At 33.8% G+C, this 20,020-nt stretch overlaps 3 protein-coding genes across 5 annotated transcripts; 1 reads left to right on the top strand and 2 right to left on the bottom strand.

Annotated features, from left to right (window-relative positions):
* Positions 1-850: 850 nt before the first annotated feature.
* Positions 851-5,777, bottom strand: LOC125056389 (dynein axonemal assembly factor 6). Of its 3 annotated transcripts, none has more exons than XM_047659444.1 (4): positions 5,658-5,777; positions 2,475-2,555; positions 1,589-1,794; positions 851-1,163 (listed from the first exon to the last, which is right to left on the bottom strand). In XM_047659444.1, exons 2-4 carry the CDS (start codon positions 2,524-2,526, stop codon positions 906-908), a joined length of 516 nt encoding a protein of 171 aa, XP_047515400.1. In that variant the 5' UTR covers positions 2,527-2,555; positions 5,658-5,777; the 3' UTR covers positions 851-905. The 3 variants fall into 3 exon arrangements, with proteins under 3 accessions (XP_047515400.1, XP_047515399.1, XP_047515398.1); XM_047659443.1 differs by lacking the exon at positions 5,658-5,777 and adding an exon at positions 5,289-5,374; XM_047659442.1 differs by lacking the exon at positions 5,658-5,777 and having other exon boundaries at positions 2,475-2,752.
* LOC125056388 (probable 26S proteasome non-ATPase regulatory subunit 3) lies at positions 2,846-4,787 on the bottom strand. Its single transcript, XM_047659441.1, has one exon. The coding sequence runs from the start codon at positions 4,644-4,646 to the stop codon at positions 3,159-3,161; it is 1,488 nt and encodes a 495-aa protein (XP_047515397.1). The 5' UTR covers positions 4,647-4,787; the 3' UTR covers positions 2,846-3,158.
* Positions 5,778-5,889: 112 nt separating the features above from the next.
* LOC125056387 (uncharacterized protein C6orf132 homolog) lies at positions 5,890-9,226 on the top strand. Its single transcript, XM_047659439.1, has 4 exons — positions 5,890-6,843; positions 7,450-7,641; positions 7,813-7,992; positions 8,317-9,226. The coding sequence occupies exons 1-4, from the start codon at positions 6,208-6,210 to the stop codon at positions 8,824-8,826; spliced, it is 1,518 nt and encodes a 505-aa protein (XP_047515395.1). The 5' UTR covers positions 5,890-6,207; the 3' UTR covers positions 8,827-9,226.
* The last annotated feature ends 10,794 nt before the right edge of the window (positions 9,227-20,020 follow it).

The raw sequence follows: 20,020 nt of genomic DNA, 5'->3' as shown, positions 1-20,020 counted from the left end.
CGTAGTAGATTTTTTCTAAAAGTTTCCCACCATTTTTTGAATTACACAGATTCAGTGCGTTATTTATATTTGTTATTTTATGCCAGTAACTTCTATAATCTATGTTTTCGCATAAAATTGGCATTTGAAACCATTTTCTTTAAGAATACTTTTGTGTGATAATATATAACGTATATAACATTAAAAATGCCGTGGGTAAAATTTATGAAAACAAGTGGAACGTTAGAATAACATATGAAATTTCAAATTACATAATATATAGAAAAATAAGTGAAAATTTGTGATTAAAAATAAGTCTTGGTTTAAGGTCCTTTCCATAAAACAATTTGTGAATACTTTTTTTAAAACTTTAAATGTATTTCTAAACAAAAAGTTTAACAAGTCTTCTCGTTTATAGCATACTACGATTCTCACGCTATAAGTCATTTAATTAAAGTGAGCTTTGATACCGTGTCCGAATAAATTGGCGCCTTGACGCCATTTTAAGCAGTGATTACTCTTAATAACTAACACTACTAGTTAACGATAGGTCAACGATAGTGATGGCTTTTAATTAAAACAATAACTTGTGTTTATTAAATATAACACTGAATGGAAAAAAGTAATAGCATTTTAATTTGTTCGCATTGGGTATGCACTATGCACACATTTGCAGTGAGTTTACGTACAGTTCTATTTGAAATAGAAGAATAAACAATTAAATAATTGAAAAATTAATTATGTTTTATACGTCGCAATACGCAAATCATTTAAATTTGCAACGATTTTTTTAACGTCACGAACAATTACTGTATAATTTTTGTCTTAATAAAGTATTTTATTTAAACTCTAATTAAAGAAACATCAAATATATCTACGTATTTAAGTTTATTAGATTAAGTAATCTTTACACATTATAATAATAATTAGAAGTTCACAAAATCAAATTCCCTATCCAGTTTCAAAGTAAGAACCAAGGTTTCTTCTGTTGTATCCCAGTTGGCTTTTGACGTGTCAGGGTTGATCGCATGAGGTAAGGGCAGCTTCAGATGAAATTGAGATGAAGTGACAGTAACGCTCGTTGCATCAACGCTAAGATCTACATTTTCTTTTTTATCACCGGGCATTTTGACCCTCACAATGAGGTTTTCACAGCTAGCCGTCGATGGTGTTTTGGGACCAATCTAAAATGGATGGATGTAATGAATATTAACTTTACTAACTTAACTAAGACGACGTTATTTAATCTTGCGTTTATGCTATATTAATTCGCATGAACTGTTACAGAGATCTGTTACTAAGAACACGATCTGTAATGAACTATAATATCCGTGTCACATATATATGGAACATTCAATGCTTCTTGTCATTTATACGTCCTTCATCAAAATTTTAAATTTAGCCAAGTATGCGGCCTACTACTCATTGCTTTCGATGGCCGAAATGATCATTAACAGGAACAAAAATCGTAATAATAGATACGTAAGTAGAAAAGTTATGCTCTATTATAGTAGACACACCAATAAAAATACTAGAAAGCAATTGTATCTACTAATGCGAAATTTTATAACAAGAATTGCTATTGATATCCATCCGTAAGTAAAGGTACCTGGAGAAAAACATCTTCCGCACTAACAGACTGCTGATAATTCATAGTATACGATGGAGTTTTCTTATCTGGAATACCAGCTCCAACTTTTGATAATTGATCAGCTTCTTCAGCCTCAAGAGCCTCATATTCTTCAATTGTTTTTGGGGTTTTTGTAACCTCTTTCATAGTGGAAATACTATTTCTGGTTGAAGTTATTTCATAACCTAAGAAATAGAATACTGTTAATCTCACTCTCTCTAACTCTCACAAAATAACTAAAATGAATGGAAAGCTTTTTAAAAGAAATAATGTAACTAAGTTTGTAGGCGTACCGTAATTAAATTGATTTGTTTGTTATTTCTTATCAATATTTAACTCGAAGTTTTGAGTATATACACAAAAATAAAGAAAGTTCTAAATATTTTAAATAGAAGAGATTTAGAGGAGTAAAATATGTCTTATATAATATTCAGAACCAATCTTCATACACTCAATGAATCAGCGCTCTCTAGTAGTAGAAGTTCGTACTCGTGATAAGATGTGTAATGTGTATTTCGATAGTCTAGAAAAAAATGCAATAGATGTCTCTTATTGCCGCAGAGTCAGAGATGGGAAGTGGGTCAACATAATTTCTTGTGTACAAATAATTTGTTAAATATAATAACACACTTATTATACAGTACAATAAGTGTGTTTTTATATTTTGCAACATATCGATACATAAATCAGAATATGAACGGAACGATATAGAACATACATAAGAGTAACTGTATAAAATTTCTTAAATAGACTCGCCATTCAAAGTTATGGAATTATTTGTTTGATAGTAAATAATTTGATAAATAAATTGCACTATTTCGTTAAATTTAACAATTTCGAAATGAGCGTTAAAATTGTATGTAACCTGTTGAAGAAAGATCATCTCCTTGTAGTATTTCTGGTTCTGGAGCTCTCATCAATTCTGTTAGCTTCTCGAGCTGGGCTGCTGTAAACTCTACCATTGTTATATAAAACAAAATTTAAAATCACTTCCACACCTCTGCTTATGAAACTCTGCACCAGAAACTCAATAAACTACAAAACAATCTACTTATAATATTGATAAAATAAGAACTGTTGCTAAGATACCGATATCTCAATGTTTGACATTGCATGGCATTTCTTCATTCTGATGCTTGTTTTTCATTATACAGCTATGATCTCTTTGAAGAGTTACATATAAAAAAAATATAATTACTAACAATTAAGTTAGTAATGTAGATAATCATATATATGATATTTTAAAGTAAAATGTATTATAACTTTGTCTCCCTAAAATCCCCTTCTGCCATATTTTTTTACAAGTTTAGTCAATCTTATTACAAGTACACTGTCTAACTATTCCTTGTTTTTTCTTGTGTAAGATCAGTTGAGTTTTTAGAATGAAATCAAATTTTTTATTTTAAAAAGGTGGAGTTGTAAGAATAACAAATTTATAATTGTTAATGAAATATTTAATTATGTTTATGAATGCAAGTGTTAATACAATTACAAAATTTGTATTAAAAAAATAAAACTACTGCAAAGACAATGAGTGTTTTAAGAAAATTTAAGGAAAGCCATCATCATCCTCTTCTGCCATCTCCTTAGCTAACTCTAAGTCTTGTTGCTCCCGTTCCCGTCTTTCTTCAGCACTCTCTAATTCTTTACCATATGACTTTGGAGGATATCTCATAGCTTTAACACTTTGATTGTGGAGTTCCAAGCAGAATGATATACGCTGATGAAAGGCTAACTGTGGCTCCCTAGTGCAGTACAAATCAGAACTTTCCTTGTTGCTCATGTAACCCTTCTCTGGATCAATGGTTGCTTCAATTACTCCATCTCTTATAGCTTTAGCAACAATAAACTCTGCATCTTCAGAAGAATCAAGACCAAGTTTTCGAGCAATATCTTTAGGAGAAATGCGAGAGTATGACAGGCCAATAGACCTTATTGCAGTTTTGATAACGTTTTGACGCAGACGGAGAATCAAAGTAAATGTGTGATCAGAGCGAAATTGAGGTCCAAAATTCTCTAAAACTTCACCAAACCTTTGCAAATTACCTAGCCGCACGGCTTGAGTAAGTTGGAAGTAAGGTGCTAAGGCCTTTCTCAACTGTGACTGTCTGAAGATGGCCCTTTCAGGGATATCTCCCAAGAGAAGTTCCACAACAATAGCAAGTTTTTGAACAGTTTGACGGAAACCAACAGCAGCTGTTTGTGGAGCCTTCCTTAAGGCTTGTACAAGATGTTTGTGAGCATCACTGTATTCAAGACGAGCAGCCTTTATTCTTCCTAAGTAATATAAGAATCTAGCCCATTCATTGTTACTAGCATTTTCTGGAAAAACAGATTTGCTGACTAATTTATCAGCTTGATCATATAAAGCATAGTGTAAATAGTTCCTTAAAAGGCAATTTATTAAAACAGCTTGTCCCTCATAATCATTACGTAATGTTGAAGTACGGAGGCGAGCATGAAGTAGGCCCCTAATAAGATCCAATTTGTTAGTGAGTTCAAAGACTCGGGAATGATAGAAATAACATTTGGCAGCAATGAGGTCCAATGTCCTCCTGTTCTGAGCCGTTACTTTAGAAATCAGTTGCTGTGAACATTCTGTTGCCTCTTCCAATTTATTTGTGTCAAGCATACGCACTAACACCAAAAGATGTATATAGGCATCAACTTCTGGAACTGGAGGCTTAGGAGCACTTCGGGCCCGCGGTGCTTCAATCTCCACAGAACCAGGTAGAGGTTGCTCAACAAAGGTAATTATAGTTTCTTTCTCAGTTCCAGCCGGATAGAGTTGGTTTATAATAGCACGTAAAACATTGCCATTTAGTTTTCTTCTGGTACCTGGAAGCGATCGAAGTACTCTTAACGCAAATCTTGGTTCCTTTGACGTTACTGCTTTGTCGATTTGCCTCACATGTTCCCGGAGGTCTTGAACTGTGAGCACATCAGCATCCTTTTTTACCTCATTCGCATCGGCGTCACTTGCTGCTGCAGGACTATCAACGTTCTTCATTTCAACATCTTGTTCAACTGGAGCCATTATAACTTTTTGTAGTAATATCACTTATACAAAAACGTTTTTGTTTGACTAATAATTAACAATATAGTTGTTCGAAATTAATTCGATTATTCTTCAAATCATCATGTCAAAAATATGCCGAGTAACAGAAGTAAACGTTGACATTGTCAGTAATTTTGCTGTCTGATCATAGATAATAATCATTATGGAATGTGCTATTGATACAGATTAAAGCAAGAACAACATTTTCTGTTAGTTACTAAGCATTTACATTATAAATAATGCAAACTCCAACTGACAAAACGAGAAACCAAACGATTTTGATGATACTTTACCAAAAATATGTTATAATGGATTCCTTTTGTTTTTTTATTCGTTTTCAATAGCAATATCATCTGTAATACAATTTTAACCTGTGATTGTATAGACATTACCCAATGTCAGTGATTTGTTGTACTTTTCCCACGATTTCAGTAATATTTCGAGAGCAATGTAATATAATGAACATTAAATTTTTACCTGTAATTTCAAAAATAATTAAGATAAAAATGTTTTTATTGATTTTTTAAATTGTTATCACATACTTAATGGTTCTCTTTTACCGACTATAATACATATTCATACATTTAAGTTATACAGTTTTAATCAAAATTATTGACGTACCGTTAACGATGCTGATCCCTTACGCACCGTATAGGTATGAGAAATAAAAAAGTTGCGACTTGTAATAGCAGATCGTGGTGTAGCTTCAGACTTCAGTACTTAAAGTGGTGTGACCACTTTAAGTAACTTCTTGTGAAAAATGTTTTCTAACAACAGATAGCCTTACAAATTGTCACTAAACATTAAACCGTTTAAGTAAAGTAATTTAAACGAAAGCCTTTACGGAAACAGCAGTAAGTAAATTAAGTAAAATCTCTACTGTAGTACAAGCATTATTGTCCACCTCGTATCCCTTAACATAACTTAGAAACTATGATGGTCATTTTCTTTTATCTATATTATGTTTAAATGATTTCATCTTGCTCTTACCTTATTTAATTTTATTTTTCCAATAAAGGTTGCCTAGAAGAGATCACTTATAAGCGATTAGGCCATTATTAGAAGAACATCCTCATTTAGCAAAAAAAAAAATCCACTCCGAAGAAAAACATGTTTTTAAAAGAAAACTAAGTTTGTATCTTTATTTTCTTCTTTTTTTCACTATTTGAAATACTTGCAAAGTGTCCTCTTTTTGAACAAAAAATAGTTGGTCACTTTACATAATATGGATAATTTAATACGAGTTTTGGGAAATTTTTGACGTTTTACATGCAGTACGTTTAAGTACCAACCATAGATTCTAAACAAACCAAAACTACTAGCAAATAGCAATGCTCGTAGTTGCCTAACCAATATACTGTACCTAGGAAATTGTGATAGAAGACTAAAGTTTTAAATTACTAATGTTACAATTGAAAATATTTGGATTTTCTCCATCTTGTCACAAAAATAGTTTGTGCAAAAAGTTATAAAAGTCTAAGACGCCACGGCCACAAGGGACCGGTTGATTCTTTTCATTAAATTTCAATGTGTTCTGGAAATGGTTTGCAAAGAGGACGTGGTATCATGGTTTAAAGAATTGGAAAGCTATAAACGTATAGACGCAATGTGTACATTACTAAATATGTGCTTGCCATTCGAATTACGTTTTATCGGGACGTACTTAGAAGAGCTCGGTAAACGAGACTTTCAGGAGTTGCGTGGAGCGGAACTTAGGGCCAATAATCCAACAGATCTTGCCGCCGATATTGGAGGAGCTGATACAGACTCCAGAACACGACGAAAAATGGCACTTTATGTCTCTCTGTTAAGGTCATGTAATTTTGCATGTGCTACAACATTGTACAATGCCATGGTAAACTTAGAACAAAGTGGCCTTCTCAAAGGTCTATATGGCGATCTGCTTGAAGAAATATTGCTGTTATATACTATGGCTCTTCACCATCCAGCATTTACATTTGACCAAAAGTCACATTTTGGTGAAATATTAGATAAGCTGAAATTGGAAGATCAACGGCTACAATTTCAAGAGCATCAAGAACATCTCAATGTAGTCCCAGTGAGTGGTTGCCATACTCAATCCAATGTTACTCTAAACATGTCAATTCCACCTCCAAATATACCAAATTTGGGGCCTCCTCCTGGTTTAATGTTTGTGAAGACGTCTGGAGTTCAGGTAATAGAATCGTATCTCTTTCTTTTCTTTGTTGTAGTTATGGTGATAAGTAGCATTTCTGTTTGTTTCATTTCGGAAAGTACAAATTCATTTATTATACCGGTAATAATGCAATATACTAAATTTATAAAATTGCACTTGACAATTTCTTATTAGAAAGTTTACAATAAAATATTTAAATTTCTGATAGAAATCATCAGCATCAATAAAGTTTGATAACCTTTCACAGATAAGAGAATAGAACAAGTTTCTAGGAAGTTGTTCTTACTTTAAAATGTAAGCAGTGTATATTATCATTATATTAACACTACTGCATTAAATTATTATTTAAGTTAACAGTATATGGGCTGAAATATTAATTGCATATATCTTGCATTTGTGAAGTGTTAGTATTCTGAGCGTGGGATAGAAATAGCACAAATTAAAGTTTCAATTATATGGATAAAAATGGACAGGAGATATAATGAGTAAATAACTTAAGGTTGACAGATTAAATGTGATTTTCATCCCGTAAAACTAAGGTGATGCAGTTAATAGACAAGACAACTAGTATGAAATATATTGGAACAACTACAACAGTTTTAATGTTAATCATTTATTTTCCAGCCCAACAGCTCAGAAGCAGTGCCAGAAATCAGTTCACCACCAGTGCTCAATACGGGCGGACTGCAGATATTACCTGATGTGCCTCATCCACCGCCTGGTTTGCCAATACCACAATATAACATAGGCGAATTCATAGGACCGCACACATGGCCAGCTAATATTATAGTATCTCCACTTAATCCGCCAATGGAGGTAAATAACCTTAAAATAATATTCTTAATATGCTTATTTAGATTTAACCATAAAATTCAATAGTATTTTTGTTGTACCATGTGTCATGTTGCTTCTGTGTTTCTTTAGACTTCTATTTTACAGTGCTCTTCTATAAATACTAATATTTATAAGTTCTATTATGATTCTCAGGTAATAAATTACCAAGCAACTGGTGGTCCTCCACCTTCACCACTAGTATCTTCTCCTGGGGACAGTCGTGCCGCATCGCCTCGATCTCGTCGCCGTTTATCACGTGACCGTTCACCGCCGCTGCCAGAGCCGCCTATACAACATCTATCTGCTAACTTTGACAGTCTTTCTGTTGGAGAGGTGAGACATGTTTTACTCTACATAAGGAGTGTATAGGTTAAAAGGGTCATCTGGAACAGGTGTGCTGGTGAAAATATATGTATGTTTGTAATAAAAATGTTTTGATGAATCATGACACTAGTGGAACCACACAAACGGAGTTTAGTTGGTTTTTCTGTATATGTGAAAAGTGGCCACAGCTTATAATAGTGAATAAAGAATGGTCACATTTCTTATACAATAACATTTTAGAAGACCCATTTTCAAAATATTGGATAAATTCGTAATTGAATATCTTAATGCTGCTGTATAACATGGTACTGAAATTGTTGATTTACGTTACAGTTGCGACATACAATCGGCGAGGAACGTCTCCGTGAAATCAGTGCGGTACACCAGTACCGGTCGCTGGAGAAACTAAACGGGGTGAGACGACGGGCAGCCTACTGTCCCCCTGCGACCTCGTCGGACTCCTCAAGTACGGGATCCACACCCCCCGGGACCCCTGCGCCCCCGCAGCGTCGTCACACGCCCTCCGCACCGCCCCCCGGAACTGCCCCGCCCGTGCCCTTCATACAGTACCCGCGCCCCTATCCGTACCCCACGCCGCCTCCCGCGTACCGTCCGCCGCCCGCGCCTTTCGCGAATGGTGAACCGCCGCCTTATCCCGCCCCTGCCCCCTACGCAGGATACGTGCCCGTCCTATACGCGCCCCCCAAGCTCTCTTGCTGGAACTGCGGCGCTGCGGGACACGCCGGACATGAATGCAAAGAACCTAGTATGGAAGAAATGACCCGCGCGGGGGGCTATCAGTTAGATTTCGGCGGTGCCCCCCCTGAAGCGACGGATAAATAGAACCAACTGAAGATCGCTTGGTCCTTCGAGCCGGATGCCCGAGAGTGTGAGCTCGTCCGCCACGCCGGACAGTTAAGTGTGCGAAGGGTTCATAACGATAAATGTAAGTGATTGCACTTTTTTAGGATTGCACTGATTTAGGCCCAGTGAATTGGTGTTAGATAAGAATACTTTTGCAAAGGTGCAAATGGTACATCCAGCATAGAAAATAATCTGTATTGAAAGTGCAGTTACGAAGAGATTATAACGTGGGAATTCCATCTATTGCGATAATATTAATTCACAGCCAAAATATGTATAAATTACAAGTGCCATTTATGTTTAGTTCAAAATCAGTAAATGTTATGTAAAAATAAAAAGCAAAAAAAAAAAAAAAAAAAAAACCTAAAAATACCAAAAACATTGGCGAAAGAGCTTCGCATATTTCTTTCATTTGACTCTAAGTGAATTATGGATTCGTGTGGTAAATAACCTTATTTGAAAAAACTGTATGGAATTCCCAATTAACTCATATCAATACGATAAGTAATAGGAATGAGCACACAAGTTCAAATCGAGCTATTCAGCATTTGATTGTGATGTAAATGATTAGTTTCCTTCACTCCAAGACTGACTTAGATACGGATTTATTAAAATGTCTACATCAAAATTTAGGTTTCAATAGTTTGACTGAACATACGTATGTATGCGTGCGTATGTCTGAGCGCAATTTATGTTGAACAATGAGATAATTAGATCACGATAATGCAATGCTCTTAAAATAATTTATATAAATAGTCATTGTAAATAATTATAAATAAGGGACTTGTACGTGGCGTACTTTGTAAATAGGTTTGAATTATGTAAAAAGACCGTGTCCCCTGATTTTATTGATCACAGTCACAAAACGCATTTCAGTGCCCTTAAACAGTTCAAATTAGAGAATTATTTTATTGCTTTTTAGAGAATTATTTTTTGGGTTACGGGGAGCGGCCGAAATTAGGTTGATCTCTGATCTCTAATGCTTTGTTTTGTCGTAGGGCAAAAGGAAACGTTTTTGCGAAATTTCCATAAAATTTAATTTTGAAATTGTTAACCTTTGATCACTAATGGAGATACGACGTGTTAATTGACGAAATGGGTGACTGGTTTTCGGGGTTTTTATGTATTAACTAATAATAATTCTAGTTTTAATTTGCTTAAGTTTCGATTAATTAACATCAAAAGAGCAATGGGCTATCAAGAAGTTGTGTATGTTACACAACTTTTTACTTATAATTATTAAGACGTTTTTTTACTTATAATTAAATTAAGACGTTTCTCGCAATATTCAAGGATTTCGCAACGATACCGATTGTCCTACGGCTTATACATTTGAATTGAGTCTCAGCACAAATATCCGCGGATTATTCAGTGATTATTTTTTCTTTAGGTATCTAGATCAGTCCCAGTATAAGTCCGCAAAATATATTCATGTATATGCACAATTAAATTGTAAATAACATTATTTTGTAAATTAAATGTTTTGAATCCGATAATTTTAAGGTTAATCTCGTGGGACTATACAAAATTTCACTCCTTATAAAGGTTGTCCAGTTTTGTGTTAAATATTTAAAATTATTAAAAGTTTAGACATAGCAATGTTAAGTATCTTAAATAAAAATTAAATGGTGGTTGAATGTATCAGCTGATGCCTGTTTCGTAAAACTACAGTTATTGTAACGTACGACCATAGTTGTGATAAAAATAATTAAAGTCAAATTTAAATATAGTGCCACATTCAAGGCTCCAGTTCCTAAGTCAAATAGGCTTGTGACATAATTTTATAAACCGCTGGTCTGTGCTTTTTGTCTAAATAACTGTTGAAACTCAAGAATCGTTGTATTTTGTGGCTACATTCTCTACTATATTTTTTTGTTTATATCTATTTTAAACGTTTACAGTTAAAATCCTATTTTGTTATTTAATTGTTGGTTTATTGTAAATTTAACTTATTTTCCTTTCCAGTGAAATCTATGTTTGACGTACTTAGTAATAATATAGGGTTGAAAGAACTAGAATAACATAGACATTTAAATTTTTCTTGTCTTAGACGTTTTTAATGTTGTTTAAGATTGTATACGGAATAAAAAAATCTGAATGCAAATATTTAGTACGTTATTCTCGAAGCGAGATAAGTGAGCGATTGTCGGGCGAATTTTGGTTGCGAGACCGGCAATCGCTTTTTCGCCGAGGCTTATCAATTGAAAAAAAAAGTCTACTTAATATAGATTACAATTTTATATGGCTTTACCTGCCAGCCATCTTGTTTTAGATATACATCAATATAATATCCGGGAGATTCCCAATTTTTTTTAAAAATAGGTTGAGCATAATCGACTTAATAACCGTTCAACACATTTTCGCTATTTCACACTAGAGAGCGCTGTATTAAATTTATCAAGTTCAGCGTGTGAAGTATTTGGAGGACTATCAGAAACAATACATTTTATTTGACAGTTAATAAGCGTTTTAAGATTATTAAATACTTTTAAACAGGCAATCAGCTGAAATATAAATCGCAGTTTATACGACCCTTGTCGACAGCTTATGGTTTTGTTTTACTAAAATTAATATTAATTAACGCGTGGTATTTCATATCTAAGTTACATATTTTGATTGTTTTGTTACATACAATTGTTACGAAGCAGCTTAATTTTATACTAGACAAAGTATGAAGATATTTTTTTACTTTGTACATAACATAAATGTGATAATTTTTGACATAATTAGAAATTGTGATTTAGTAGGGTGTGTAACTAGTTATAATAGTTTGTAAATGACTCGCTTTACTAAATACTGCCCCAAAGCGATGTTGATACCGTTGGTTTTCCCATTTTTATATTTGGGTACTTATGCTGTTGTACTTTCTACTAAAATATCAGCATTTCAGGAAAATGAGCGTTTCGGCCAACTATTTTACCTATGTATCCCACCAATGCTGTGAATCGTTAGCTTCCTGAAAAATAAACATCCAAAATCTCTTTTGTGTTTGTTTTTACGTAATTCAATTCACCCAATGTCGTCAAAAGAAAGTCCATTGGTACACAGACGGGGATCAAACCTACGACCTCAGGGATGAGAATCGCACGCGAAAGCTACTAGGCCAACACTGCTCTCGATATAATATTATAATTACCACAAGTAAAATAAAAATCTTTCCCAAAAACTAAACTTAACAGCGGGCTCCGACTCGCCCATAAATATAATGAGGATATTTCCGAAATGATTGTCGTCCGGGCCCGGCGAGAGAGGCCGAGCCCACCAGACCTAAGTTTCAGCAAATAAAACCCCATTTTAGGAAAGGGGAGATTAGACACTCCCCTGCTGCCTAGCTTCTCGGCCACAGATCTACATGATCGCGGGCCTGGCTTCTATGTATAAAAAAACATATTTTTAGAATATTCATTACCATTTGTAAGAACAACAAAAGCAAGGTTTTTCTATGGACGTATGTATACATCAACAGGGTTTCCCTGTAAATCTATACCGTTTTCCAACGATTGACCAATAATAAGCTGGATTTGGCACTATGTTAATGAGTACCATGACATAAGTAATCTGAAGAGGAGATTGAATTGCGAGATCGTAATCGTCATTGAAATTACTTGGTAAGCTTGCTGTTTGATTATAATTTTGACACGGCGAGGGTTATCTCTATTCAGACTAGCTACTTACGCAGGATTTGTTATAGTGCTCAAGTGTGTTCGCTGAGAAATCTTTTCCGGACTTTGTCTCAACCATTTGAACCGATATCGTTGATGTCTCTGACCACTGCTAAATTAAACTATTACTAAACCATGTTTTGTATGTTATATAATATTATAATATCAAATAATTAAAAAGCTGAGACAATATTTGTAAAAAATGCGTATAAAGCACCGAATCTTTCGTAACACGTGTTAACTTTGCGCCATATTTTCGGGTTCAACAATTTCTTATACACTTGCCTAGTTTGCTCGAAAGATGAAAACTTTATGCTTAAATCAAAGTTTTAGCAAAAGTTACGGAGAAGCACGTAGGTATTAAATTATTACTATCAGATCTTTTACAAATGTAATCTGCTTTTATATGACTACTTTCTAATTATTAATAATTAAAAATGAATTGATACAGGATAATGAACGTATGATTGAAGACAAGTGAAGTATTTTTGTAAGAATGATCATGGAGAGGGCCAGTGGGCCGGTGGTCGATCCCACGGCCGATCCGCGTCGCCGTTCCAAATGCACAGAGATGTATCCAAAAGAAGGGATGCTGAGGCATCAGTGCAAGCATTGCACCCTACCTTCCCCAGCTCTACAAACCAGGGTGAATAGGCCGATGTGAGTATGGCTCTTGCTGTGCCAAGGTCCACCCCACATAATTTATGGCCATCGGGGGTCGTGATTTCAACGGCTGATCGCGGTGCGGGATGCGGACAAGCATGCGTTGTTACCGTGTCTTGCTTCGGGCGATTGCTGGTGGCGCCGTGGGGTTTTCGTGGGTAAGTACAGTACCGAGTCCCACATAGTCCTCCACAACAAGACAGTTGCGCCGCGGGACGTAGTATGTGTATGTGTGAGTATGCGTAACGCATTTACCCACGAAAAAAAACCGTGTTCAATATTAAGATGTGTTAAAATATTTAGAGAGAGAAAATCAAAGACAATAAATACCATGATATCCTAGAAGCATTATTATGATACCTAACGAATGAATCTAATTGTAATTATATATAGTAAGATATTAACAAATAAAATTACGAAAACAAAACAAATTAGAAACACAAAATTTACCACACAATTTCTATTAATTAATAAAAAACACCTAACCACAAATTCAATAACAATAACTATAAGTAACGTCTATATTATTTAGTGCGAGCGGCGAAGAAGTGAGTGAGACCATATTGCGCGCCGTGCTTTTATAGCCTGAAAACCAGTTCAGTCCAGTATACCCCACTCGTACGCTTCAGTTGAGTTTTTATAGCTTATTATCTTTATATATATAATTCTTCTATGAGTGTGTATGTCACTGAACTTCTCTCAAACGACTGGACCGATTTTGATGAAATTGTTTGTGTGTGTTCAAGAGGATCTGGGAATGGTTTAGATACACAAATCAGCCCGCCAGATGGCGCTGTAGTCGGTACTTTCATACTTTGCTTTACTAATCGCTTGAAATATCATGCAGGACAACGTCTGTCGGGTCCACTAGTATGTTATAAAAATACCCCTGAAGGACACATAACCACGGCTGGCTTATGGTTCTCCATGATCACATGACTCATTAACCCCATACAACAGTTACTACTGCACTAATTGTATTATATAGGTCATGCGGCGATACGTAAACTTTTCCATATTTATTTAACTAGACACTAACAAATAGCTCTCAAACTACGTTGATGCAAAATGTATGTAGTTGGTAAAAATGCAATTGAGTAGAAAATATGTTACTTTTATGTCACTGTGACGACAGTGCGGTACGGAAAGGTGTAGTTACTCCACCTACTTCTTTTGCCCCTTAAAATTTCGTGAATATATTTCAAAGTAGAACTAAATACCTACCGTGGCACAAAGAAACGGAACAGTATTCCCATTTCTCAATTTTCGTATCCAACTGATGCATTGTTGGCCACAATTCCGTCAACGACAAAGGGGAATTTTACTAGCCTTCCTTTAAAATGAAATTTTAGCTTCGGAGAACTGTGTAACTACAAATCAGAGTAGTTCCTAGATTTCATTCGTTCGTAAAATTGTTTGAGTAATTTTACCTTTAAATTTGCAATACGTTAGCAATCAATAGACTAAAAGGGCTGAGCTTGCGTAAGTGATTACTTACGTAATTTTTATCGTATACACAGACAGAAAATAAGTTCATAGTTTTCAGGACAACGTTTCCATCTAATATATTATTTATTTATTTAGTTATCAAGCTTACGACATCACACACAGTCCTAAATTTACTAATTATTTTACAAATAAATATTAAATATATTTATAAAATTTAATAGCATAGAAAGCCTCTTTCAAACTTGGTTTTTTTCTAGGTTAAGAATATATGCCATACCAATTTAAATTAGCTGTTTTTAAATCCTGAATATTAATTCGAGTTTATCAGTGCAGTAAATATACCTGTTTCGATGATTATTTATAGTACCTGCCAAAGTACTGGCGATAAATCCGCTGGACCTTCATAGTAAATTTTGATGACCGATGTTCATCAGCAATCATTCTTAATCCAAAAATTGACTACGAGTCTGGCACAAAAGGTTTATCAGTGATCACTACTTGCCTATCAGGGAAAAAAATCAATGAAACATATTAAAATGTAACCGTACCATACGAACCATAAAGTCTGTTTGTAATGTATGAATGATCTCTAAGTACGCAAAAGTTTTGTGTTTACGCGATCCTGCTATCCCTATTTATCAAAATGTCATCAATCTTGTTTGCTTACAGAGCCCGAAAGACTGATGTTACACACTTCAATCGTTTTTATTTTACTAAGTAACAAAAATGTTATCCCGACCGGCGGCGACCATTTTCTTGCTCTTATAAGCATGAAAATAATTTCTGCAAATAAATTGTTTACACAGTAAATGTTTTATTATTAGTACCGACTCGTAGGATACATAAGTTTTAGCAGTTGTTATGAATTCTTATTAATGTCCAAAATTTGAAGTATACGGTTTGTTAAACATGCTAATTAAATAATTAATTAACAAGCAAAATGATTATATTTTGATTAAAAACACAAAGCAGCAAACTCATAAATTTCATATACATATGTAAACTTAAAAAAAACAACTATCAAATAAACTCCTTAAAATATGTAAATAATTTGGGAAAGCAGTTTTGTGATTAAACGAATCGGGTAATTTAAAATCAAGTTACACTGATTAGTGGAACTTCGAAAATGATCATAAGAAATACCATAGATAAGCGTAAATTGCTCGCTGAGTCTCGGTCGCGCCATACGCGGCTGCTTTCACGATAAATTAAAATTTTAATTAAACTACGAGAGGTCACAACTCACAACTGTTTGATAAACGTTCCCGCTTGCCTTAATTCTCTGCTGGATGTGTTTTAGATATATTATTACATTGTCTTTGAAAGGCGTCTTTCTAAGTTTTTCACCATGGCTGCTTTTCATGGTACGATTGGTACGATTCTTGACATGGAGCAAAAATAGCGGTTATGACATTTAGTATTATTATCGCGCCATCCCAAGCTTGGTACAAAAGCGCTACGGATATTGAGAGTACTACATCGAAACTGCATACAAAAACCTCGAAATCGGCTTTGATACCGCAATTGGAAGTTCTAGAGTACTCGAGCTGGTGCGCCACCTGCGTTAACAACTACACCATGGCGATATTGCCATATTATAACCCTATAAATATTTGTATAATTTCAATACAGTAATAATATCTTAAGTACTTTGGCAGACAAGAGAGCTTTACGCGCCAAGTGGGTTATCGGATGTCTATTAATTTACTAATTTCATATAAAATTGAAATATTTGTAACTAATTTTCGAAGTTAAGTAGTCAAGTTTAGTCGTTTGAAGTATTAAGCAAAATAACTGTATATTGCAGTTGAATATTACAGAGTGTTTACCTATTTACGATTGATATTTATTAATTTACGCTGTGAGCAGTAATAAAAATGATAACTTATAACATAAGTGTCCGTTATTGATAAATGGTAATTTGTAAAATACGTGAGATATATGTTTAACCTGATTCGCCCCATGTTGGATGCCAATGAATCTTGATGTCTTTCGCCACCTAGCTGGCATTAATGTGTGGACATAATAGTTACAAGGAGTACTTACCTGGGGAGCTTCAAGTACATACATAAAAGTATGTACAATGGAATCTCGATAACTCGAATATCAAGAGAACGAGCAAAAAAATCGAGCTTACGAGTTTTCGACTTAACAAGAACTTCGGGATACATATGATTTACAGAGGCGCGATTTCTAAGTGTGTTTTTCGATTTGTAGAGTAAAATTTGAATAACAATTCAACTTAAGTTTTGTAATATATATTTTTTTATGAATGTCCATTCATTGCACGTGTACAAGACAAAAACATATTTCAATATTATATTGTTATATTATATTATTATGTAATTTTTTAAATTTTATAATATTGAAATTCGAGTTATAGAGTATAAATATGTATTATCAATACTTCGTAGGGACATAACATTTTGTTCGAGTTACAAAGTCTAAATAATCGAGATACATATTTAGGGGTTCAGCGGAAAGGAATGCCAATTTTTTTCGACTTAACGAGGTTCGAGTTATCGAGATTCCACTGTATATGTATACTTGAACCTCTTCGGTGACAACTTATAAAACCCGAGAGAGGAGTTTAACAATACGACAAAGGTATGTTCTTTGCATTTTTAAATATTTTTAAACACGAAAAACCTTCAGAATAGGCCCCTGTCAGCAGTTAAAAAATTATAAATGTTTGATTAAACGAGACCGCGAGACGAGACGAGATTATGTATGATTACCTGTGCGTTACCTAATTATTATTTAAAATATATCAATACTGTACATTTTCAATTCATAAAATTAATTAATTCCAGCATGTTGGATAAAATGTCAGTAGCAATAAAATACAGTTTATTCATTTACAGTTTACAACATAAATTGTATCGACAATAACGAAATATAATTGAACATAAATGGTCTACGGGCATTTTCAGTACTGTTTTATTGGATTTTAAATTTATACGGTAGCTCTAATAAGGCAATCTATATTTTTTATAGGCATTCATATTATGAATCATGCTTGCGTCTAATTAACTTAAAATATAAAATCAAAGATACTCGCTATAGAGTAACACATCATAGCACATCAATCAAAACATTTTTGATTGATGTGCCAGAGGTGTCAGAAAACCCCATTTTAATAAAAATATGTTTATTCCGCGAAAGAACAATGTGCTATGAGCTAGTAGAAAGTGTCTTAGACCTAATCATCATCATGGAAGGCGAATTGTCATTAAAGAAAAAGATCCATGCTAAAATCCATTTTGGGTTGAACCATCCCTCGATGATGACGTAATGCTTACAATATCGAATAAATTTCCACACAAAAAGGCGTCAACTAGTTATTCTCTTAACAATTATGCCCATTCCATTATTTCATTGAATATTTAATAAATGTTACGTAGTACGTTACTGTTACAGATTTCCCTCCATGTGCAAATGTATTTATTTACTTAGGACGGATTTAAAGTAACGCAGTCTGCACACATAACAAATTAATAAGCTTTGCATAAATATCGTATGTGTGAAGTTGCAATCTCAACTAAAGATGATTTAGAAACAAACTTAAGCTCAGGACCGTTTCACACGTGGAAGTGTTGATAAGGCTTTGTTATAATTTAGTGCAATAAGCTCAGTATTATAATAAGAAAAGTCGGCGATTTCCTTTGCGTAGTTGCGTCTTCCTAGTTTTTTTTAAAACAGTCGTGTATGTGAGATTGTGGTATGATTACAATTTTGTAGGTCCCCATATCGGTGCAATTATCAGTGATGTATCAAGTGACTTACCAAGTTTCCTGACACCCCTTACGCAAATTGTTTATACACTATAAATTCTACTAATTAGTAAATTATATATGTACTTTATTATATTTCATTTAATGTTTCTCGACATTATTGTATTAGCATAGTCTGTAAGGATAATTAATGTATATATTTCTATAATAAATAAATAATAAATTTTAAGTACAAACACAAATATGGCTTGCTTCAGTATAACATTAATTGTTTAATTGCGTGTTACGATATTAAAATAGTTGATCACTTGTGGTTCAAAAATATAAAACGAAATTAAACGAAAGTCTGCCTTAAACTGGGTTAAAGCAATCAAGATCTGCGAAAAAATAGCTCGTTAATGCGATTGGGCTACAAACAGAACTGCCAACGACTGAATTTTAGTTTTAATAATTTTATTAAGGATATGATTCAATTCCTTCGTTTTAAATTATTCGAATTTCTTATTTTTTCTATGGTATCGTAAGCGCTCTATGCGTTGTCTATTAAAATACACCGATATATATACACAATTTTTAACCTTCTTTCCTCAATTTTGTTTGCTGCCCACTGAAGTATTTCTGAACCAATTCGACTTAGAGTCCTTCAAGGAAAGAGCGTACCAATTCTTAAAAGACCGGCAACGCACTCGCGAGCCATGGCATAGAGAGTGTCCATGGGCGGCGGTATCCCTTAACATCAAGTGAATCTTCTGCCAGTTTGGCCCCTGTTCTAGAAAAAAAAAATTCGTTAATAATAGTTTAATATCTACTGATATACAAAGGCTTGATAGGCATAGTCTTGATAAGCTTGATATAGACTTATTTGCCTGAAGACGGTAATTAATTTTATGTAAAACCAATTTATATTCCAAGACGAGTTTCGAAAGTTGTAAACTATTGTTGACACTCATTTAATCTTTAGAATTTAGGTTTTGTTGAATAATGAGATATATAAAATGGTTTTGAGTGATTAAATTCCTACTTGCAGATATAATAGTTAAATTTTACTTTTTTAAATAAAATTTTCTTTTATTTGCTTAATTTTAAACATAATACATGAGTAGTTATTGAATTTTAATACTTCCCTACTTAATTGAGTGAAAAATTATGAAAAGGGAAAATTATTTTTTTACAGAGGTCTCTACGTATTTTCCACGTTAGTAGGTCATGTGCGAACCGCTTCACTCGGCGCAACGGAAGAAAAACAATGGCCTGCCCATTGTACCTATATTTCTCGTTTTTGATAACCAATTTGCGGTTATTCTTTTATTTTACGTTAAAAATACATTTTAAAACCGAAATGGAAATAAATGAATGCCGCTGAGTTGTAATGTGTTATTAAACAGTAAACATACACCCTTTTCAACTAATATATTACGCCGTTGTAAGAAATTCTATCAGTTTTTTAAATGTTGTGATGAATAGAGATCAATGCCTTATTGAAAATTAGTAAGTTACTTTATTGTAAGTTAGTGTCTATCAAAAAGGACAGGAATAAGTATGACTAAACATCTTGATTTTTGTTGAATTAAGATTATTATTCAATATCTGTTAGAGATTAAGCGAAGACTCTAATATATACAAAATAAAATAATGTAAATAATTTGTATGTAATATATATGTAAA

This window comes from Pieris napi, chromosome 15 (genome assembly GCF_905475465.1).
Source record: "Pieris napi chromosome 15, ilPieNapi1.2, whole genome shotgun sequence".
NCBI classification, from domain to species: domain Eukaryota; kingdom Metazoa; phylum Arthropoda; class Insecta; order Lepidoptera; family Pieridae; genus Pieris; species Pieris napi.
This window is presented reverse-complemented; position numbering and strand designations above follow the sequence as displayed.